Below are 25881 nucleotides of genomic sequence, written 5' to 3'. Positions count from 1 at the left end.
CTATTAATGACATAATTATGATTTTTCGATGAACTAGCCCTTTAAGAGCCACTAACATCCACCACAAACTGTCTAGATGAAGTTACAATGACTGTCCCCTTTTTGCTTCAAAAACAGGTTTCCAAAAGTTAGAATCTTTTTCATTTTCTCCTTAAATAAAATTATTTTTAACATAAACCTTTTAAATCCTACATATTATACTAATTATAATAATATTATATTATTCATTATACAATGAGCTATGAGTGTAATATAATGCCTATATTAAAGGGTTAGTTCAACAAAAAATGAAAATCCCATCATTACCCTCATGTCGTTCCAAACCTTCACCAAACCTTCGTTCATCATCAGAACACAAATTAAGATATTTTTGATGAAATCCGAGAGCTTTTTGACCCTGCATAGACAGTAATGCAACTGAAACATTCCAAGGCCTAGAAAGGAAGTAAAGACATTGTTAAAATAGTCCATGTGACATCAGTGGTTCTTCACTTCCTTGTCAGCATCCGCTGCCATTCATGAGAGTACCACAATGCAAGCTCTCAGATTTCACCAAAAATATCTTAATTTGTGTTCTGAAGATGAACGAAAGGTCTAATGGGTTCGGAACAACATGAGGTTGAGTAATTAATGGCATAATTTAAAATGTTTTGGTCAAATAGATCTACTATATATATATATATATATATATATATATATATATATATATATATATATATATATATATATATATACACATATATATAGTCAGTGGCACAAAAAAAAATACTTTGAAAATGACCTCACCTGCATTTACTGGGACACTCAGCACAATGCCAAGTGAAATGAGTGTAGGGTATGTAATGGCAATGCCAAAATTCACCAGAATATTGAATGCTGTAAATGAAGAAAAAATGCACAGTAAATGTCAGACATAATTGTGTATGTATGTATATATATATATATACTGTTTTCTGTCAGTATTTTATCTACCTAGTAAGAGTCCAGCTACTCCACACAGGTAGGCCCAGGGAAGATCAGCTATGGAAGTGAAGTACTCAACATGTGTGAAGTACAGTATAACTGGCACAAAGCTCAATAATACAAAGTTTGCACCTCCGACAATGGTCAGAAACAGAGCCGCCTCTCCAAACTTGGCGCTGCCCAAGACAAGCTTGAAGAGCACCTGAAGAATGAAAAACAAGACTAGGTCAGGTCAGAATGATTATTATTTTTTCTTTTTGGTGAATAGGTTCATTCAGATGGTTAATTTCAATGGCCTAATCCACATGGAATTATCACAATATTCATATTTTACTTATTCTATTTTGTAAAATTAGTTTTATTTAAATGTAAGTCTATATGCTTGATATTCTCATTGATTTTGTGTCCAAAACAAGTTTAACTATATAATTTGGGGCATTTTTAAAACCTGTAGTGTAGTTGAGTTCTGTTGTAATGGCCAGCGTGACTGTCCATAAAATACTTTAGCTTTTAGATTAGCAAACTATAGATTCAAGGCAACATTGGACAGGATATATATAAATATATATGTGTAAAGAGATGCAGTTATTGAAAAGTATAGTTTCAATGACACACAAACCCCAAATTACAGGACTGAACAGAAAAACATTTGATGAATAACAAAAGAGTCATGACTGTTGATGCGGGATTACCTTATAAAGGGCAGAGGCAGATGCAGAGGCCACTACAAGCGTTATGCCGATAACAGAGTGACTGTGAAAGCCATCAGCATAGGTCAGCATCACGATTCCAGCGATGGCCACAATGGCAGCAACAATCTTATAAAAGAACAAAATAAAGGTCACCGGCATCACACTGTTACGTCAAATAGCGCAAAGATGGCCTGTAGACTACAATGTCTATTTCAATAGCTAAAACATCTAAAAGAATGAATGCAACATTTAAAGAATTAATTAATAAATATATAAAAATTATAGAGAAGGTTGGTGCAAAATGTGATTTGAAGCAGAAATCGTGTAACTAGGGCAAAATGATCAATATATATATCTAATATCTAATATCTATATATATATATATATAGATATTAGAGTTCAAGGAAGTATTACTCTGGCATTATATATGATGGAACAGGCCTGCTTCATACGCAGTGTGTGTGTCTGTGAATCCAAATGAAAAATGTTTCCAGAGTGTAGCTGAATTGAGTGCAGTACAGAAACATTATGAGGACATCAGAAAGACTGATTACTCTCACCCAGCAGCCCTCTGAACAGCTTTCCTCTAACGCTCTTTTCCTGCTCTGCCTTTTGTTTTGTTTTGGTCCGACTCTCACTCTTATCTCCTTTGTTTGAAAGACTGTTGAAATATTGTCATTTTTGCATTCTCATGGATGTCGCAATATTCGTATTACTATCATCTTTCCAGGAGAACTTAGAAATAAACATGGGTAAATATGGAACCTGTTCAGGGCATATTTCACCATAAATATCATTCAATAGTTCACGCTTACATATAATTAGCTGAGGTATGGAATGCGTATTTGGCGTGCTGTCCGGGGAAGGGCTCCGAGCTCGGGAATGGCCCGAACCTAGAGTACCCCCCCTTCCCCGTCTATTTATAAAGTGAACTTGAAGTGAGGAGATGGGGTGGAGGAGGGATGCTGATAAACCGTCAATGGATAGAGGTAAGTCAGCGATATTTATACTATGGGATTGATTACTTGATTATGGTCCACCTGTGTTGGTTAGGCTAAGTATCTGACGCGCTCCTCCCGAATCTTATTAATAAAATTACATCAAGCGAGAAATAAGAAATTGTGTTTTCTATAAATGGAAACCAGCTTAACTTCTACTGCGCCATGAACGTCCAAACACCCTGACTCACCAAAATCTGCACTGCAGTGCCTGTGTGTGTGTGTGTGTGTTTGTGTGTGCGTATGTGTGTGTTAGAGAGAGATGGAAGAACGGGAACACATAGAGACAAAGGAAATGTTACACAGCACTTTAGTTCCTTTGATTCGAGAAAAAAACAGGAAATATGAGAAAGGAGGGGCACAAAGGAAGAAGACAGGAAAAGGTTGTAAAAGCAAAGGATTGTATTGTGATAGTACTGCTGACTCATGGGATAAAACAGCAGAAGATATCCAGAGAAAACAACATTGGATATCTATCCATCCATCCACTCTCTTAGCAACACTCATGTCAAATAAAATCTTTTAGAATTTCATCCATCTATCCAATGATCCATCCATCCACTCACCCTGACACCCATGAAGCGATCCCGCAGTACGATCCAGGACAGGAGAAAGACAAAGGCTTTGTTACAGCAGAAGAGGGCTGATACATCTGTGCTGTTGATCTTTCTCAGAGCCTGAAGGTACAGGTAGTTTGTCATAATCCACAGCAGGCCGAAAGGGGCCAATTTAGTAAGGAACACCTTCGCCGTCAGTCCATCGTCCCCGAAGAACCGACAGCACTCTCTGAAATACCACAGAGATAAATCAGTGTTAATTAACTGTCCACTGCACATAATGCACATTTGATTTGCTTTATGTACACCACCATTCAAAACTATGGGGTCAGTGCATTTATTGTTTAAAGAAATAAACACTTTCATTCAGCAAGGATGAATTAAATTGATCAAAAATGACGGTTGTAGAGTCACTTTCAAGTTTGGGTCTACTACTAGGAGTGTTGCTGTCAACCTTAAAAGTGTTTTCTAATTTAAGGTTTTCTCATTTCTGTATTTCTATATAGAAATTTATATGGATTCATATTTCGGAATCACTCACACCTGTTCATATGGAAAGCGTTATTTACATTTTCGTTGTAGCTATTTCATATTTACAAAGGTTTTGATAGTTGAAAGTGAACAAACAGAAAATTTATTTTGTTTCTTTAATAAAAATGTTTCTGTGGACCAATTCGATGTTTTTAATGTGACCCCTAGAGTTCTAGAAGAGGGGTTTTACAGAAAAAGTAAGCAGGGCTTTGGGTGCTAAAATAGGTGCCTAAAAAGAGGAGATTTTTGCTTGTGGACATATAAATACTGTATGAAAAGGAATTAATGTTACGAGACTGAGCTCGTAAATGGAGCTTAAATTTGAGAGTTGTGTGAACTCAAAGTGAGCGTGTGCATGCAGCATGAGAAGATGATGCAGAGAGGCTATGCTGTTGATCAGGCCTGTCTGCATCCCGGGACAGAGGATTTGTCTGGTCCAGTAATCAAATTTATCATTTTTGTGGGATTGTTCATGGACTGTGCTAATGAACATGGGATTTTCTGTTTTTCTTCATTGTTGCATATTGTCTTTAGAATTTCCCCATGTAAATACTCAATATGATCTCTCTACATATATTTCGGGGGGTTAGACATTTATTTGAATTATAGTGTTTGGGTTGCAATTGTGGTGATTTGACCTATGATGATTTGAATTGCTGATTTGCTTGAATTATTTCAAAAGAAGAAAAGAAACAAGGCAGAAAAGTTTGAGTTTGATAAATTCAGTTCAATTCTTGTGGTTTTCCTTAGGAAAAAAATAAAAAAGTTAATGTGCAGAGCCATGTTTGTGGATTTACATTGGAATTTGTAATCACATTTATAGTCACATCCTCTAAAACACTTTTATAATTTGAGATCTGGGGTTTTGTAACTAAAGATTACCGCTTACGTGGTTGGTAATTTATTTTACATGATAAATTTGGGATGTGGCTTTCATCAGGTTATTCTTAATTCAGAGTTTCTCCTAGGTATTTATACATTTAAGCCATAACAGTGGTGAGTGGGTTAAATACATTTCCACAAAAATATTAAGCAGCACAACTGTTTCCAATAATGATAACAAGAAATGTTTCTTGAGCACAGCATCAGTGTTAGAATGATTTCTAAAGGAACATATGACACTGAAAAACTGAAAAAAAATTATAATAATACAAAAAATGTGACAATATTTTACAATATTAAGATTTCATAGCATCATGTATCATTTATTTGCCGGCTTTGTGAGCATAAGAAATTGTAGAATGGTAGTGTATAAAAAAAGCTCAAATATTTGGATGTCTGGCTCAAAATGAGTAAGAAGTGAAAGTCATGACATTTGCCAAGTATGGTAACCCATACTCAGAATTGGTGTTCTGCATTTAACCCATCCAAGTGCACACACACAGCAGTGAGAAGTGAACACACCGTGAACACACATCCGGAGCAGTGGGCAGCTATATATCCAGCACCCAGGGAGCAACTGGGGGTTCAGTGCCTTGCTCAAGGGCACTTCAGCCATGGGTATTGAGAGTGGAAGAGTGCTTGAATTGTGTTCTTATGTGACATATAGTATAGTATTTTGAAGATCCCATGTCTGTTAGCTTCTAAGCCATCGATAAGTGAAAATAAACCATTTCTCAAATCTCAAAATGCTTGTGGTGTCACATGGCATTTTCCACCCATCGTTTTCTGTGCTTGACAAATATATGACTGTCTGCACAGATCAGTTCAAAGATATTTTGCAATCTTCAGTGTCCCGGACTCACAAGAGTTATTGTAGCACTTCCAGTATAAAATCAGGCCAACAGAGAAATTAAGCATAGCTTCCATACAGTATATGCTGTCTCTACAGGAAATGAAACCATTTTATTTAAGAAACGGTCTTGTTTGCATTCACCTGTTCACATCTATGTTTAGAAGTTCCAGTGATTTAATTGCATGTTAGTTTCATTATGAGTATTATTTGTAATTTTTTCCAGGTTTAAATTTCATTATTAAAAGAGGGTATTTAATTTGTATCTTCATTGTGTTTTTGGTAGAATCATGCTCAGGTCTATATACTGTATGTGATTCGTGTTTCAGTCAGAGCATGTCTTTGGTCCTTTGGCTAGACTGAGTTTGAGTTTGTTCCTCAGAAGTATGAATGATATTTTGTTTAAATGTTTCATTTTGCCCATTTTCCGGAGTTGCTTATTTCCTCAGGATTGTTATTCCCTTCATTTTAGACATTGTCTTTAAATTGGGAATTCAGTAAAAATACACTTCCTTTGGTGTATTTTTATTTTTTTCATTTTTGGAGCCTTTGTACACCACAGTTTTGCTCTGCTCCAGAACCTAATAAGCTGCATATTCTTCACCAAGGCAATCCCAGAGTGCATTGCTGGATAAACACAATCCCACAGGACCAGATTCTTACCTAAACCTCTGTTTTGGTGTCTGTCTCTCAGGACTCTTGCACAGGTGGCCAATGTAATACAGAGGGAAGAAGAGGCAGTTCCAAGTGGTGGTGAACCATGTGAGAGTGAACGGTGCGTCGTACTGTTTGAAGGTCAGCTTGGCCAGCTGGGTGGAGCCTGCCCATGATGAGCACACGCACATCACCATGGCCACGCCCCATATTGCTTTTCGCACTTGAACGGCTGTGACTCGAACACAGCAGTGTAATCGCTGCCTTCCTGCCCCTGACTCCACCCCTGCTCCGCCCACCATCGCCTGTCCATCTGCGTTGCCCATGGCGTTCTCCCTCGGCCGGTCCTCCCCTACAAGCAAACAAAATTGATATCAGTTGCTGATTTATGAGCTGTTTTATTCACATTTTTTATTATGGTTTTGAGAAAACAATGAACGGACAATCAAATCACTTGACACTGTCAAAAATACTCCCTTTAGATATATTAAGTGCCATAAAACAGCAGTAGGATTGCCCTATCACTACTCTGTGCAGTGCAAGTTTTCAGTGATGCAGTACACATTTGGATGCAGTATTTACAACTTCTTGTACAAAATATATTTTTTAATTTCTTTAATATAAATACATATGTAAAATAAATATAAAAAAAAAATAAAAATTCAGGTTTCTTCGTTGAACAGAAAGTTTGAAATAACAGCATTTATTTGAAATAAATTTTTTGTAACATTATAATTGTCTTTGCTGTCAATTTTCATCAGTTTAATGCATCCTGCTGAATAAAAGTATTATTATTATTATTATTATTATGTTTATGTACTGACCTCAAACATTTAAACATGTTTAAAACATGTTCCAGTACTACATGCGTTTTTCAGCCTCAATTGACATGATAGATGTCTAATTCAATGCCTCTCACCAAAGGTGACGCATCACTTTCTCACCAGCGTTTCCTAAAACATCCAAAAGGAAATCAATAGCATGGTTTACTCATTTTATTATTTTATAATAAAGAAACTTTGAATGGAATCTGTCTGGAGTCTCTCAAGAACTGCAGTGCTATTGATCAGATCTGATAAGCACACCTCAAGCCCACCATCCATACATAAATGCTCTTAATGGCTCTTAACAGCCCTTCATCTATTCAGTAATTAGTGCAGTAATTACCCTGCCTGCGCCTGGTGGAGGATTCAATCTGTTTTTCCATAAAGAGAAAAAAGTGCATCCTTAGCGCTGGAACATCTGAGTACTCTATGAAACACAATAAGTAACGATAGATGATTCTTTTATTTACAAGGCTATTTACAAGAAAGTATACACTTAGTGTATTTTAAAATGTAATATATTCCTGTAAAGCTGAATAATCAGCATCATTACTGCAGTCTTCAGTGTCACATGATTCTTCAGAAATCATTCTAATATGCTGATTTGCAGCTCATGAACCATTATTAAAGTCGAAAACAGTGCTGCTTTATATTTTTGTGGAAACAGTGATACTTTTTTAGAAAGCTTAAAAGAACAGCCTTTATTTGAAATAGAAATCTTTCCTAACATAGATTTCCATTGCATATATTACATACTATCTAATATTAATTAACTGGTCTCTTAACAGTAGATCATTCTAATTTTCTAGACTTTTAAAGACACATGGCATAGCAGACACTAGCAGAGTACCATTTCAAATGAAAGACATAGAGAGCTCGATCATCATATCCATGCGCATGCCTAATAATATCACAATCTAGCAAGTGATTCAAAGTGAAAGTTGATTTTCTCTTGACACCCTCAACAGCCTAGAAGACATTCCACACAGACAGATCCTAAGTGAAGACTGTAAGAGGATAGCACCTGCTAAAACACAAGAATTATATAATGAAACAACATTGTATTATAGCATAAACTAGGAATTTAGGTAGTTTAAGAGATCATAATAATGCTTTCTCCCAAAGTACAGAAGCTTTATTAGAATCCATATCCCAAAGAGATTCTTTGAACGAACTCAATAATTTGCTGGTGTTATGTAAGATTATCTGTTTCTGCAGAGAGCCCTGTTTTTTTTTCATAGTTCATCAGTCCACCAAACTCTTAGCCTTCATGTACCTGCACCCCTAGAGATGTGCCTAGAGAAGCCTTCAACATCCAGAGCTCAACACTAACAGCATGATCACCGATAGATCAGTTTCTGTTGACAGAAGCTACAGTTTCCATTCAGAAGGAATCAAATAACCCACAGTAAAATAACACCACCCACATGAGGTTGTATGTGTAAACTGACACTATAGAGTACACTAATCTGTATTTACACACACAATCGCTGTGGAGGCTGTTGTCATATCATACACCGCACTAAATGAACAGTATGTTTTACTCCCAAAGATAGTTCTTCTCTGCTCAGTTCAACCTTACATTTTAGTCTAATGCCAAACATAAGCAATACTTTTTATTTTATAGTATTTTTTCATGTCAGACTATTCAAGGGACTCAATCTCAAACCTCTATAAATGACCCATGAAATGCAAACTGTTCAAGGTGTGTGCATTAGGTTGTGTGAAGCTGCCCTTGAATACAAAACTGTCACTGCACTCTGGCAGAACTGTATATGTTTTCAAACCTACCACCACTTCACAGTCCCCTCATAATGAACTGCTTCTATCAGTGCGTATTTAACACGTGGGTAATTATCTGAAAGCAGTGGACGTGTGTAGTAACCATGGGAACTGATAATCAGTATGATGTGGATAAAAAATCTCTGGAGACACATGATCACAAATACAGTACTCAATACACAAGCTCGGCAGAAATTGTAAAGAAATTTGCACTGTGTTAGAAAACAAAATAAATAAATAAATAAATACCCAATGTAAAATATGAGGAATTATTATTATTATTATTGAGAGGAACCACTGGTTTCGAGCATCCAAATTCAGTTATGGTGAAATTCATCTCAATCTCACCTTCAGATTCTGACCCCATAAACCTTAAGTCTTTTTCTTATGTTGCTGACCAATGTTCCAGAGATTGGTCAGCTAGCTAGATCATCAAACTCCAATCAACCAATCAACTCCTACACCAAAGAAGACCAAGCTAAGCACTTTTCAGCCAAGAGCAGCCTTTTCAAACAAAACCAGAGCTACGTTGATGAACTCAATGCATTCAAAACAATGCTGCATGTGGAGAAAATAAGCACATGATTCGGCTGCCAGAAGGAGATGCTAATGTGACTATTTTATCAAGTTGTCATCAATGAAGTTTCTGCAAGGATACTCTGTGTAAATAACAGTAAGAGAAGGTTCACGACTTCAGAAGGACGTCTTCAGTGACTGATGGGGAGTCTGAATCGGAATTTCACTTACTGCTAATGACTAAGTCTTTGACCGTCAAAGCAATTTATAATGTTTAAAAGGTTCTTAAGGAAACCTCGTGTAAATTCTGAAAGACTAAGTTAAGTGAATAGCCATTTACATTTTTTTACCATCAGAATGTGATCATCCAATGGACCACAAGAAACAACAATAACATAAATGATATGAGAATCCTGGACTTGTATTATAGTTCGCACTCTGATGAGGACTCATGTCAAATGAATGAATTACAGTTGTTCTGTAAATCATATTGAAAAACAGCCAACGAATATGAAAACTAGAGTCTTTAAGCTTTCAAATGATACATAGTTTGTCAAGATTATTTAAGGTTTAGAAATTACTGTTATAAACATGTAATAACAAGTAAGCCTGCTGGTTGGCCGGTGACAGTTAACAGGATAAATGCTGGTCCTTCATAAAGAATCACAGATTTCAGGGGTCTTTGGTATCAAGAAGTTTGAAAACGTAATAATTACTATTGGAATGTGACTCGATAGGGTCCCCAGTTTTAAAACTAGCATTAGCATTTGTTTCTCTATGCATAAATAATTCTGAAAAGGCTATTTTAAAGGCACCATAGCTTCAAGTAACAGTTCTTCTTTTTGACAGGGAAGATTAAAATCTGCCTGCGCCAGAGGCTTGATGCTGAATCAGGCCAGTGAGTGTTTCTCACAAAAAGCATTTCAAAATGAATCGACGTGTCAAGAGAAGCTCAGACAAAGTGCATCGGCAATGAGGGCAGCGGTCAGAGCTCAAAGTCTGAAAATGCCACGAAAGTTCAGCCTCGATGACATGACTGATTTCAATCAGAACTTCTGCGACCCAGACTTAGAAAAAACTGTGACAGTGAGTGTCAGGGAATGCCATTCGGTAGGTTCTGGTTTAATGAGCACACAATCTGAACCCATAAGCTATGGAAAAAATATTAAGATTTAATGAGTTGCCTTTCACCCTATTTCCTATATTAGCCAAAATATGCCTTCAGTCTGTAATTGTGAGTCTTCAGTTCAGAACTTAAACAATAAAAAATGAATTAAGTAAAAAAGGTAATTGCAACTTTTTCTTACAATTCAGAATTTTCTTGCTAATTAAGTCTCATTTCAGACTTTTTCTTCTCAGAACTGCACGTTAACACCTCAAGTTTATTTCTTGCAGTCCTGTTATTATATCTTGCAGTTCTGAGTCTATCTCTCAGAATTGCAAGAAAGTCATAATTGTGAGAAAAAAAGTCTGAACTGTAAGATAAAAAGTTGTGGTTAATTTTTAAAAACCCGTGGCAGAAACAAGCTTCTATAAAAAATTAAATAGACAATTACTACTACTACTACTACTAATAATAATTACAATAATACACAAAAATAAACTTTAACTGGAATGAAAATGGGCGGGGGAGGGGTTGTGGGGGTGGGGTGGACTATGATTGCATCTTGATACTAAAGCACTGCAGCTGTCTTGTGGAAGACATTAGGTCTGATGATTGTTTGGTACGGCTGTATGACTGCCACAGAATATAAGCCTATTGTAGAACAGATGCACAGAATTATCCCTAACGATGCCCTATTCTAGCATAATGATGTGACCATATGCACTGCTAAACTCATAGCGATTAAGTAATTATTAAAATTGCGTTATTTTAAAGTCACATATGCCTCATAACTGCACACAAATCCAGAGCCTTTTCCTTGCCCATGTCTATCTCTTTTTGAATGCCTACATAGTCTTTGGTAGCTTTCTTCCCTCCTCTGTTTGTCTCTGCAGTGCAGATATCTCTTGCTGATAACTGCCAGTTCTTTGTAGTGCCAACTCTGCACTGAGCTCAAGCAGCATGAAAGAGCACAGTCTCTTCTATCACACACGCACTATGGAGCAGGTCCATGTTATTTTGTAATGGCATCGTGAGCGTGTCTGGGACATCGGTGCATGACTTCAAACAGTTAGAGATAAAATATGAATGTGTTGCCATCTGGGTGATGGTGGTACAGTTCTGCTCTCCATGGATTCTGGCTCAGTTTTTAGTGGATTTCCCTAGATGCGTAACATGTCCTTTAAGGAATATACCATGATTAGAGGCATGCTGTCAGTTACAAGGCCATCAATGATTTTAATGGACTTTTTATTTTGCCTTGTCTTGACAATTGGTTCAATTCAGTTCCATGAATCAATTTAAAACTCAGATTGAATGATTTGTTTATGTTAACTCAAAAATGGAATAATCAGTGTTGATGTGATGGTTCCTCTGACTAAAAAGAAATTTAGAGAAACTAGGATACATTAATATGAAATATTGTCAAATGGCTGAAAAATATGGAGATATTTGTTTTTCGGTTTTTATCATATATTAAAGTACAATACTTGTATTGTATATACTACTAATATTGGTAAGATTTTTTAAAACAAATTATTATTACTTTTATTCAACCAGAATTGACAGTAAAGACATTTATAATGTTACAAAAGATTTATATTTCAAATAAATGCTATTCTTTTGAATTTTCTTTTCATAAAAAAAGTTGAAAATTCAGCTTTGCATTCACAGAAATTTTATATTTCTATACACAATTATTATTATTTTATTTTTTTTGTTGATATTATTATTTTACTGATTTTCTCTAAATAAATACAGTCTTGTTGAGCAGAAAAGACTTATTTAAAATAAATAAATAAATACATAAATAAATCAATCTTACCAATCCCAAACTCCCAAGCTGTCCAGAACTGATAAGATTGGCAGATGTTTTTCTGTTGCATGATAAAGTCCTTCAGAAATTATCATTCATTAATGCTGACAGCACCATATGTTTTCTAACTCGTTGTTTGGGCTCTGCGGCAGTGCTGTTCCAAGTTTGTAAAGAAGACAATCTCTCCATATGCAATTAAAGAAAGACATTATTCAGCAATATACAGCAAGACACGGATTGAAGATGCACTCACTTAAACACATTGTTACAGTATGTCCAAACATTCTAATCACAGTAAGACCATATGCAGATATTATATTGTGACATTTACTTGGCAAATTCATTCTGAGAAGCTGGGAAGACATTTGTGTGTGCTTGTGTCAAAAGATGTCTATGAAAACAAGTGGCTTTAGAGTGTGTGTGTGTGTGTGTGTGTGTGTGTGTGTGTGTTGGTGCTGCAGGTCAGTGAATCCTGCAGTGTCCAGCTAGAAGAACAGATGCCTGAGATGTCACACTCTGTTGTGACTCTGCTCACGGCTCACGGACATGACAGAGAGAAGCATAACTGTGCCAGCTGCCCACTGTTTGCTTGTGTGTGTGTGTGTGTGTGTGTGTGTCTGTGTGTGTGTGTGTGTGTGTGTGTGTGTGTGTGTGTGTGGCTCCTTACTAGTAGTACGTAGCATCAGAGGCATCCAGTCGTGTGGATTTTTTTTACAGAATCGTTCAGTGAGTCTTTCTGTAGGTTACATCATTGTTGGCCATACATTAGGAATGAGGCGTTCTATTATTCACTGATTAGTTCAAAAACATGAATTACTTTGTTTGACAGATTATATACCCATTATGTTCATTGACCAACATAATGTAAAAATGAACTGTAGTCGGATCAGATTTTGAATCATCCCTGTATATTTGATTCATTGATTGACTGATTCCTTTTTAAATCTGTTTACCACAGATATTTGTTCATTGATTAATTCAGTGACTCGTCTAACAACTATTTGTAACTCAGTGACAACTATCTATACAACTAACAACATTTTCTGGAAACTGCCATACAACTACCAACAGTTTGGGGTAACCAAATAATATTTTCATATACACCTTATAGTCTATCCCAACCCCTCTATGTCCCATTCTCCACCGCAGCCTGTAGATCCTGCAGAAGAAAGAGCAGACTGGAGTCACGCCAGTATTCCTGCTCAAGATCAATACAAAATAGACCGTCCGTAAGTCCCCTGCTGAATCTAATTGATGAGCTAGCGCTGCAGGTGTCTCCCCAAACAGAGCTTTCCACACTACTAATGTACTGACAGTGTGAAGTGTCCGAGTAATCTGACAGATAGACTTCGACTTGAGTGTACAATACCAATCCAGCTCAGTCTGCAAACACTGAGACAAGTGTGCCATCAATAAAATGCTGCCTTGCTAGATGCATAAAGTCCTGTTCTTGTAAATAAGAAACACTTCAGGAGAATTCATTCATGGAGAAAAGATGATGCCAAAAACTATGAAAAATGAATTCCTTGCATGAACAAATCAAGGTTGCATTTAAAAAGAAAGAAAGAACTTTGCAGTAATAGACTCAAGATTGATATAGCAAAACTCCAGTAGTTGGTAACTGTCTTGACATAATCAATTATCAAATTCAAATAGGCCTTTACTGATTCATTCATGAACACTACAAGTGGCTAGTGAGCCACTGAATCATTCGCTTAAACGAATTATTCGAAAACAGCTGATACGGAGATGTGTGGTCCATTCTGTTTTGACAGAATTGTTTTAAAGCATTATACAAAATAAATACTGTCTGTAATAACAAATAAAATATTTAAATATATTCTGTACATATAATTTTGATTATAATTTACTGTTGGAATGAAAATATGTCTGAGAATATGAAATGAATAATAATTTCCCCAAGCAAAGTTCTTTAATTCAAACAAGAAAATGTAAACGTCTGAAGTGAAGCTAAGATGAGATCTCTCCCACTAACTAGTGAGCTGAACAAGAGACAAAAGCACCCGTTTCCACTCAAGCAAAATCAGGATTACGTGCATCCAGACACAAACGTATCACAAGCAACGCGCAAAAGTTATTCTTAGACTGAAGCTCTGTATCTAACTGACTGTCAGACAGAAAAACAACTCACAACAACATAGATGTTTTGTGCCCCGGCTCACTGCTGTGAAATATATTTGATTAAAACGCTTCAATTAAATGGCTGGATATGTACCAAAAACCAACTTAAAACAGCCCACTGGCTTCCAAACAAGGACGCTGAGTTCTTATGAAAGCCAAGATGTGAACAGACAGAGTTTGGCAGTGAAGGCATCTGAGTGACATCAGTGTAACGACTCACTGCAGGTTTATTACAGCCTCTTACTTCTGCCACCCTGCATTACATTTTGTGCTTGATGGAGAAACGGCTCAGGTTCTCAGATTCCTCTGGCTTAACGTTCAAGCCGTACTTCTAAGTAGGCTAATAACTAAACACGGTATATCTCCATGGACGAAGAAACAGCCCTTGAATTTATGTATCTCACCTCAAAAGAAGCCCAAAAGGCCCAACAAATCTCTGAACTGCCAGCATAAAGCTTTTAGTAATCGTAGGCCTAAACCACTGACCGCTGGGTCTGAGCCAAAGTTGAAACCAAAGATCAATGAGTGTTAAACATCCCACCTCAAACATACAGTAGTCCAGAGTATAGCAGATTCTTTATATTCTGCCTCAGCCTCTGAACAGATACTTTGTAGATCAAGAGTCCATGTACTGTGAATGTACAATATGTGTGAAAAGAAATCAATTAAACTATCCAAAGAAATAGTGATTACCAATAACAAGCGCGCATCTGTCTCAGAAGCATGAGTTCATCAGTGAGTCAGAGTTGATTTGTAGTCCATTTCTCCAGCTGGTGCTGGTCATCACTTCAGATTGGACCCTTGGAGAAGATGGTTACTCATACTATGAAGTGTGCATAAATGAGATGTCAGGGTATGACAAAACTGCCTGCCACAATGTTCTGAGTGAAACCTTCACAATAACTGCTGATATTTCTGTCTGTGCTCATACAAGTTTGATACAGACCACAAAACCAGAGGAAAATGTAAAATCAAAGTACCTGTGCTCTGTCCTGCTTTCTAAGAAATTTTATTTTTAAATCCATGCTTTGTAGGCACCTAGAAAATGCAAACTAATGCAATGAGAATTAATATAAATAATGGTTTGGAGCATAAATGCACGCACACTCAGCTTAAAGACTAACGACTAAAACAATATGCTCAAACAATGAATTACAAATAAAACTTATTTTAAAATTGTAAATGAAAATTATACTGTTTAAAATGACAATACATGTAGGCCTACTTTTACTGCAAATATTATTAAAAAAGTTAAAAGTATGATGTACTAAATGTAATGTAAATGTAAATCTAATAAATGTAGCAGTTGACTGAAGTAGGGGGAAAATTAATGACAATTCTATGCATACAAACAGCATGTGAAATGTAAAAAATATTGGAGTTTCAAAACAATAAATAAGTTTCTGTCTGCATTAACAAGAGAGGCACTTTTTACATCATCGTCTAAAATTAAGGACTAGTTTGTTTGCTGTGTCTCAGTAGAAACAGCAGATGATATCCTCAAGAAAATGACAGATAATCAGATAATCTCTTAGTCTTAAATCCTCACCAGAAATACATATTTGTGGTAATTTTGAAGCAATAACAATCAGAAATCCACTAGGATTTTAAATGCTTCTTTGAGATATAAAACTATTTGGATTGATTCTAAATTATGACAGCAACAAAAAATCCATATGTCTTTAGGATTTTACGAATGCAGATGTTTTAGGATCTGATGCACTGTAACCTCAACGATGATCTGTTTATATTAACATTCCAACTATAAAAGGCGCAGAGAACAACCAAACATCTGTACTGGTGATGCGCATAAGGAGACAGGTGTTTCTCGGTGTTTATTATTATGCAATTTTTTCGCATGCACTACAGTTCGATTTAAATTTCAAAGACTGTTTTAAAGCAACAGAGCAGACTAAGTGCGAGTGAGGAAAGCAGATCGCGCTACAGAACGAGGTTGAATCGCGAGTCGTGTTGCGCACGTACCTCTCACTTTGGTCAGGGTGAGCACCGGGCTGTTACAGGCGGACAGCGGCGCGACCCGGGCCGAATGTTTCTTCATATTGACGAGCTCGGACAGACGGAGCTCAAGCCGCATCGACTACATCCCTAAAGCTGATTGTGACCGAACTGCTCTCGATGTGTCGTGCGCCTCCTCTACCCCTGAACTGTGCTCTCCCCTCCCTCTAAACACTCTGCGGTATCCTCCCGCATTCTCCACGCGGGACAGGCACGGTGCTGCAGCTCATTTCTTTTGCCCTATAGAGATTTGCATTCTAGTTTTCACAGTAGTAGGCTACTGTACATAAATCTCAGCAATGATGTTGATTCTGACAGCTGCGTCGCTGTACTCCAACATATTAACCCCCTTTATCTGTAAATGTAACCAAAGCAATATGAATGTTTAACCAAGAGAAAACGAACAAAAAAAAATTTAAAATAAGCAAAACACACACAACAAACGCATTGTTTTAAGTTAAATGAGGAAAAACATAGAAATGGCAACCTCAGAAAATAATTGTGAATTAATTAATTATTTTATTAATTCTATATTATTATTATTAATTATATAATATTAATATAATTATATTAAGTTAATGAAATTGTATATGAAATTTCTTTAAAATACTGCTTCTATTTCTTCATCTGTCAAAATACCACAACAATTAGTTAATCCTTACATGTGGAGGTAGGCCTACAAAAAACCAACTAGGCTACCTTAGTTAGTTTTTTAACAATTAGCTACATTTCATGAGCTCTAAGTGAATGAAAACATCCTGAAAAGTTTAAATCTGAAAGTGCACCGTGTATAAAATTGTCTCACAAAAGAAAGAGTCGACTCTGAATCATTGAAACGAGTCGTTTTTAAAACGAATCCCAAGATGTTTCATGGCGACGTCAAGATAAAAAATTAGCATATTATCCGCCCACATGTTGGTTTTTTTAGTTGTTATGAATGAAAATGCAAATTCATTGACACTAGTTGCCGCTTTTTGGAGCGGTTAAAATAGCTGTTTCTGCAGTAACGCTGTGCTCACAAACGCTGCTTTATCAGGCATTACAGTCATGATGCAGACCAATCACAGTAGATTAGAGGCACAGGGAGGCGTTTGGAAAAATTAATCGTTGAGCTAATCGTTGAGGAAATATGATAAAAATAAATGCATATTATAAGACAATCAAAGTGTTTTTTGACATTGCATGCATGTCAAGCTGTTGTTGGGGACTCTCAAAACCAAAATATGAACCTTTCATTGCCCATAATATATAATATAGGCTAATATATTTATTTTAAAATGTTTTTTAATGAACTTCAAAATTCAACAACAACAATAATAATACATTTATTTAAAATATTGCTTTAATGTCTAGTGTTAACAATCTGAATCTGTCACAGAAAATAACATCAACACTACTATAGTAATCTGTCAAAGAAAAATATTAACAATTTGTTTACCCTTAAATGAGAAGCTACCTAAAACATTTTTATTTTTGTTTTTATTTTTTATTTTCTAATTTAATAATAACAAAAAATAAATTTCTTTAAAATGCTGCTTTAAACTCAATTTTATAAAAATGTAACAGTAAATCTTAACAGCCATCTGTCACAAAAAAAAAATAACAGGTCAGTGAGGTCAGAAGCCCTAAAGTCAATTTAAGGCAAGTCAGTTCACTCCATGGTCATCTTAGTAATGCCCATTTTAAAAATGTCTTAAAATGTTTCCTTTCAGGTAAATTCCTCCTTCATTTTAAAACTTGGCAGGCATATAGTCTCCCTAGTCTAATTGATTTAGTAGATTATCTAGAGTTTGAAACACCTTGGACAACAAAGTGATGCAGGAACTTCCCATCCCATCTGGAGTCGATTAACGCATATACGCGTTATGAGTCATTTTCTCCTGATAACCCCGAAAATAACTTAAATTACACTTAATTTTTAATCGTACAGATAAGAGCAATACATCAATCGAATCTGTAAAGGGTCTACTTTTTTTTGGATACAGACATAATAACAACAAAACTTTGTGCACTTATAAAATAAAGATAACAAACAAGGTGTGCTGTCTGCAGCCTTTGCGCTGATCTTCATTTACAAACACGTCATTAAAATGAACTGTAACTCAGTGAATACTCAATGAAGAGACATGAGAGAGATATCTAGAGAGCCTGACATGTCTACTTTTAAACTAAATAAGTGCTGCCGAAAACAGATATTCTGTGTTAAAGTAATCCATATAAAAACAACGCAATGTCCGTTTTTCAAGTCTCCCTTCATTATATCTAATGTGACCACGCCCCCGCGCTGAACGCACTATTCAGATTCAAACTGAAGCGCGCGGCTTGAATACGCCCATAACAGAAGAAAAAGCAGCCAGACTGTTCTTCAAGTTCTTTTATTTTACTGTTTGCTTCGCTACGAGAGGAATAAGACATATTAAAAAAATATGTGATGTGGTTGAGGATTTGAGAAATGGATTTCCTCAGAAAAAAAATGAAGTATTTTATTCAGCAGAGATCATAAACATGAGTAAGTCTCTTTTTATTTATTTATATACTTGTACTAGTTTTCACATAACGTGTAAACATTTTACTTGTTAGACTTTTTCCAAACTATAATTCCTGAATAAATGTATAATCAAGTGAAACATTATGAAGTTTCAATAACAATATACAATATATACCATTCAAAAGCTTGATGTAAATAATATAAATGTAACAAATAAATGTAACCTCTAACAAATGTAACAAAAAATTGTGTTCTTTTAATTTATCCCCCTAAAAAACCTAAAAAAAATATTCTCAGCTCTTTTCAACATTAATAATAATAATAATAATAACAATACATTTTTTATTTATTTATCTTTTTGTATAAAATAAGATTTTTCTGAAGGATTGTGTGACTGGAGTAATGATGCAAAAAATTAGTTTGAAAGTCAGCTTTGATTGTTCCTAATAAACTGTTTAACTGCTCCCCCAAGTGGATATTAAATTATGTTGTGGGATAATTAAATATATTCTAAATAAACTACAAACATAAAATTATATAGGCTACATTTATTTTGTCTTCACATTCTTTCTTGTAACTCCTTCCTCTCAGTGACACAGATGAATGAATGGCTCATTATGCAGCTCATTATGCAGGCCTTTGTCTTCTCAGGTGTAAATCACAATGATATTCAGGATAGTTGACGCCTACTCGCATATGACTTTTACCAACAAAAAGTGTCTTAGAAAATTTAAATCAATATATTGTTTTCTGTGAGTGAGTAAACAAGATGATTTTCACATAATTTAGAAAGAAAAATTCTAGGCTACAAGCTCCAGTTCTCAAAAATCCCGGGAACCATTGTTCTTTATGTGTTTTTTTGCCTTTTAGTTTTTAACTAACCACGCATAACATTTTTTTTCTCAAAAACACAATCATGTACGTACAATAATTTCAAATATTATTACAGCCCAGTTTGTGCTGATTACAGTGAGATTAGACTTTACCCATTTAGGTATTTATAAGAAACTGAAAAAAAGCACAAATGTCAGGGCATGACAAAACTTCTCCAGGCCCCAAAAATACCCTTAGACTCCAGAGGGTTAAAGGAATATTTATGCACAAGAGCAATAGGGAGAGAGAGGGATCAGGAGAGAGTGTGGGACTGTTTTCTTCCTCATCTGAGAAATCCCCTGAATTATTCACCTTCCAGAACCTTAAAAGAAGATTTAATCTGGCCCTTAACTGAAACTAACAAGAGCTAACCTTATCCCATTCACCTTTCTGCTCTCTCTCTCTTCTGTGTCATTTACTGGATTTCTGACCATTTTCCACTCCTATTCTCCTCACAGCTAGGCATGTGTTTAAAGTAGAAAGACTGCACATAATTTAAAACGAACATGGACTATCATGATGGAAACCAGAACAGGATCTCTGGAGTGGAATATATATACCTGTGATCTATCATGAGTCAACTATAGGTCACGCATTGCTTTGGCCTTCACATGTAAAATACTGCAGATAGCGTCGTGACAGGGTTATTTTACGAGGCATTCTATGTTTGACATTGTGCAATTCATAATTTTTTCTTTGAATGTCATGATATGGTATTGACATTGGATTAAAGTTCAGTGCATTAGAGAACATTGACACAAATCATATGACAGGGCCTTAAAGGTGACGTGGGCAAAATTTCCAACACAGAACAACCTCCTTGACAGCAACCAGTCTGGTTTCAGAAGTGGACATTCAACTAAGACTGCCTTGCTCTCAGTTGTTGAAGCCCTAAGACTGGCAAGAGCGGATTCCAAATCTTCAATACTTATCTTCCTGAATCTGTCCACTGCTTTTGACATGGTTAGCCACCAGATCCTCCTGTCAACCCTATTGGCAAAAAGCATCTCAGGAACCGCACTCCAGTGGTTTGAGTCTTACAGTACCTATCAGATAGGTCAGATAGGTTAATTTATTATACAATTATCAAAAGCAGACCTCTAACACTAGCTTGCTCTATTCTTTTCTATGCTATCTGTTTTCTTTTTATTTATTATATAAAAAAAACCTTGCTACGTTTACTGCGTTAAGCTAACTGAGACTTGTTATAGCACTTGTATATCATTGTGCTTTTATTGATTTTGATTGCTTCCATTGTCCTCATTTGTAATTTGCTTTGGATAAAAGCATCTGCTAAATGACTAAATGTAAACCTTAGGTTGATGAGTGTGAGGTGAGATGAAGGTTAACAGACACAGTGACAACATCAGTATGTCAGCCTTCCTTCCAGCTTCTTGTGCAGATGTTTTAAATCCAAAATAAGTTAGAAATGGTTTGCCATGTACAGTATGCATCATTTCCAGAAACTACAGCACATTTAATTCTACAGACAACTTTAAATTTAAATTTAAAATTAAAATTTCTGCCATAAGTACATTTTAAAATTATAATTTTAAAATGATAATTATTATAATTATAATTGAGTCCTAACTGGTAAATTTTTTTTTAATAGCCGTTTTATTTGCGGGTGGTAAAAATCAATATTCTTTTAAAAATTGTATTTCTAAGCTTGAAAAATATGGTTAGTCTCACCAAATGTCAAAATGGGAGTCACTGTAGTGCAAAACATTAAATTAAAATATTAAATGTATGCATTTAGCAGATGCTTTTATCCAAAGGGACTTACAGTGCATTCAAGCTATCAATTTTTACCTGTGTTCCCGGGGATTCGAACCCCCAACCGTGTGATTGATAACACAATGCTCTTCCACTTGAGCTACAGGAACACATTACGTTTTGAAATTACTAATTAGAAAAGGCTGTTGTATGGGCAAGACAAGCTCATTTCAAAATCAAAGTAAAAAAGCTGACACAATAAAGCACAATCTTTGAACATTATTTCATATGAAATGACTTTCATATCACATAGGATCAATCTAAATCTAGTACAGCAATAATAACTCTTTGAGCAAACAGGTAGTCCTGTTAAACATTTAAAAGAAAATCACCTTGCTGACAGTGACGATCATCGACAATCAAACTCATCTGTAGTGCTGCTCTTCCTGATTTAACATGATACAGAATTGGCCACTGATCTTTGTTATAAACAAAAACAAAATTCGATCAAAACTGATTGATGATGCATGCTTTAATATTCATAATTCAATATTAAGGTAATGCTCTGCCACATGTCAAGTGGAAAATAAATGAAACAAGTCCAATAAATGACGCCCTGAATGATACTTTCACTAATAATAACAACAACAACAGCAACACTAGGCTGAATATATCTACTGTAAGACAACGAGAAATGAACAGTGTCAAGCTCATTTAAATCAATATAGTTGTAATAAACATGGTTTATATAAGTGAAGGAAGTGAAGTGACATGTGGCCAAGTATGGTGACCCATACTTGGAATTTGTGCTCTGCATTTAACCCATCCAAGTGCATGCACACACACACACAGTAGTGAACACACACCTGGAGCATGGGCAGCCATATTGCTGCACCACCCAGGGAGCAGTTGGAGGTACGGTGCCTTAATTGTTCAAGGTCTCACCTCTGTCGTGGTATTGAGAGTGGAAGAGAGCGCTGGTTATTTGAAAATTCTGGCTGGACCTTAGACTCAAACCCACAACCAAAGTCTAAATCTCTAACCATTAGTAGGGCTGGATGATTAATCGAAAAGTAATCGAAACCGAAATTCAGAACCTATAACCGACTTAATTTTCCCATGTAGGTTATTTCGGTTTTTTAATCATGTTAATACTTCCCCCTTAAAAGCATACTACCGCTTGTGCAGCCACATGATTCTGCCAGTCAGTGGCATAAAAGCAAAACACGGAGGTGAACGCCGGTTCAACACATAGTGATGGCGCGCGAGCGGTGAGCCTAGAGTCTTCACTAAACTTTGTCAGTTGTATTTGTTTTATGGTTTAGACATTCAAGCGATTAGACGGTCGGATGTGTATTATTATATCGAGCTACCATGTTCGCGCAGCTGCATTGTGGCAAGAACACTCATATAAACAGTAGCTGTGAAGATTGCGCACACAGAGGAACGCAAAAACTATTTATCAGCGCTGTCCTGTGAGTTATTACTAAAGTAGCCTAGAATCTCAAAACTTATTATAGCATTTTTCTACTTTTGAAGGAACTAGGCTATTTACAACCCACAGCTTCACAATAATATAGAGACAGTAGGCCCTATGACTAATTCACACACGCAATCACTCGCATTGGTACGTTACTGTGCTAATTTATCTATATCTGATCTTTATTTATCTCTTACACCGAGCAATAATCTATAAGAAATGTTACGAACATAGATAAAATAACTGCTGATAGTGAGCTATGATGTCAGATCGCGCTTTCAAGAGGAAAAAATATCCCACCTTTACTAGTCGAGCTCAACCGTCTGGCTGAGGCCAGTCTAAAAAGACGTTCAAGACAGTTGACAGAACGCTGCTGCGTGTCGTCATGAAAGCGTATCATTTTCAGGTGTTATTAAGCCTTGCCACTTGCCAATTTAACCATTCAAAAAAATGTAAAGCATTCAAACACAAGACACGGAAAAGCTGAACTGAGCAGCTGGTTACTCGTGCTGTGCTCGGTGAGCACGTGAGAGAGAGCCACGTCTCAGAGACAGTAACACTGAACTGAGCTCTCCTTTGCGGAATTGCTAATGCAACCTTTTCACACCACAGACTGAACACAATTAATCATTGCTTGGTAATTGGCCAACAAAGTATTGACTGTTGTGTGAAGTTTTGTTTGATTGTAATCCATTACATATCTTTCTATTAAAGTTATCTGATATTAGCAAGATGAATTTGTTCTGACAGTTTAACTCTGAGTTCTTGTCATATTTAATTACCATTTTCTAAACTATAGCAAATAAACTGATAATGTGAGAAATGTTGAAGGTGTCTGAATAAATTTTGGTTTGGCTGTGTTTAATTTTTACACTGCTATTTTACATTTAATTATTCGGTTTCTGTACCTGGATACTTACAAACTTGAAAAAACGTAAACACTCTGTAAATAGCACCAACAAATAAACAGAACGAACATACAAATTAAGTGACGTTTCACAAACGAATTTCGGGAGGAGTCTGCACGGATAATTAACACGGCCAGTTCATCATCATCACCAATTACACTGTTTACCAATTAGCTCGAGAAAACGCCTATAAATAATCAAGTACATCTTACCTTCGTTATCTCTCGACTTTCAGAATCCCTCCGCCACCCCAATCTCGCACCTTCAGCCAAGTTTCTACCCTAGCTCAGGTAGAAAAACTCAGGGGAGCACTTGGGCTAAGCCGAGCTCAGACCCCTCTCCCCGGACAGGGGATCAGTTATCATCTGACATTTGAAAGGAAATGTAATAGGTACCATATTTCTATTGTTAGTCATTTTTGGTGTAATATTTTTATTTTGATCTTTTGTATACCAGTGTTCTCTCCTTATGTGAAAAAAAAAAACATAGTGGGATCATCATTTCTATAACATAATGGACAGCAGATACAGTCTGGTTAAAGACTGTAAACACAAGGTGGATATATGGTGGGTGATATCAATAGATATGGTGTGTAATGTGATTCTGTACTAAAACAAAAGAGAGATTTTAGTTCAGTCCAAATCAGTGAATCACTGAGTGAATCACTTGAAAGCTGCAAGAACATGCCCAGGTCATATTTCATAAATAACGAGAAAACAATAAGAAAGTATACTTTGCTCAAAGTAAAGCCCAATTCAAACTTTTAACAGTTTTAGAATTAAATCACTTTATCGCCGATGGATGCACTGCAGTGAATGGGTGCCGTCAGAATGAGAGTCCAAACAGCCGATAAAAAAATGAAATATAGAAAAAATCACAGTAATCCACAAGTAATCCACATGACTCCAGTCCATCAATTGACTTCTGGTGAAGTAAAAAGGTGTGTGTCTGAAAGAAACAAATACATTATTAACAATTTTTTTTTTTTACTTAAAACTATTGTTGCCCATTAAAATATGAGTCTTCCATCCATAATATTGCTTTTACCAAGGAAACCCATTCACTGCAGAGGATCCATTGGTGAGCAAGTTATTTAATGCTACATTTCACCAAATGTGCTGCGAAGGACAAACTTACACATCTACATCATGGATGGCCTGAGGGTGAATACATTTTCAGAAAACTTTCATTTTTGGATCAACACATCATACAGCATTCAAATGGCACAAGAACATTGTAATCTTTCAGAACCATATCAAAACGTCATGAGTGATGATTTCAATGCAATGCAATCACACACACACACACACACACACACACACACACACACACACACACACACACACACACACACACACACACAAAGAACCACTACTAGATTTTATATTGACTGATAGAGCAGTAGGGGGCGCTGTGGACTCACTGTATTGAGTCTCAAGAGCAATGACTGTACACTAGGAGATTAATAGATAGAAAAAAGTTGTCTCCGCTTCACTGTAACAGGACTCACACTGTGCTTTGATATGGTGTAGGGCAGCTTCTGAGAAACAGTATAGAGTATAAGAAGAGACTGCGAGACAGAAAGACAGATAAGGATATTTATAGCAGGTTCCCCTGAGAGAGAAGATGTGTTACACAATTTTTTCATGAAAAACAAGAAATGAGAAAGAAAGACAGAATACCAAGAATCAAATCGGCACAAAAAGAGACAAGGAAAGCTTTTGGGGATGACTCTTATGTTCTGTTGTTTGCACACATTTTAAATTGGACATCGGGTGCGGTCTCAGACAGCCCATAACAAACTGGCTGTATGTTTTCTTTTAAGCATTTCTGAGCTGGCAGACATGCCAGAAACCTAAAAAAAAAAAAAAAAAAAAAGTGAAAACTCCCCCTTTAACAAGCTATTAGCAGCTACCTGCGTCCTGCTGCTGCTGCGGTTTTCCATTGGGACACACTGTTACCACACACAGTGGGAGAATCACTGGGAGTAATCAGTCAAGTTAACCTTGGATGTCGGTTCACAGGAACAAATGCAGGGATCACAAGAGGGTTTTTTAAAACTATTTTTAACTTGAAACATCTTACTCAACA

The 25881-nt window shown here is 36.1% G+C and overlaps 1 protein-coding gene across 6 annotated transcripts in view; it reads right to left on the bottom strand.

The window, feature by feature from the left end:
* Positions 1–25881, bottom strand: part of LOC132110475 (solute carrier family 35 member F3-like) — a 51878-nt gene that overhangs the window by 2693 nt on the left and 23304 nt on the right. Inside the window, exons 1-8 of one of the 6 annotated variants that reach the window (XM_059517111.1) lie at positions 16293–16450; positions 15003–15109; positions 12177–12348; positions 6137–6479; positions 3220–3439; positions 1656–1781; positions 973–1165; positions 787–876 (exon numbers count right to left, since the gene is read on the bottom strand). In XM_059517111.1, coding sequence (XP_059373094.1) covers positions 787–876; positions 973–1165; positions 1656–1781; positions 3220–3439; positions 6137–6479; positions 12177–12237 — 1033 coding nt within the window. In that variant the 5' untranslated portion in view covers positions 12238–12348; positions 15003–15109; positions 16293–16450. Of the gene's footprint in view, positions 1–786; positions 877–972; positions 1166–1655; positions 1782–3219; positions 3440–6136; positions 6480–12176; positions 12797–15002; positions 15110–16292; positions 16518–25881 lie in introns of those variants that run through there. The other 5 variants (XM_059517112.1, XM_059517108.1, XM_059517109.1 and 2 more) reach the window with 5 other exon arrangements.

Source organism: Carassius carassius, chromosome 30, assembly GCF_963082965.1.
Source record: "Carassius carassius chromosome 30, fCarCar2.1, whole genome shotgun sequence".
Taxonomy (NCBI): Eukaryota; Metazoa; Chordata; class Actinopteri; order Cypriniformes; family Cyprinidae; genus Carassius; species Carassius carassius.
This window is presented reverse-complemented; position numbering and strand designations above follow the sequence as displayed.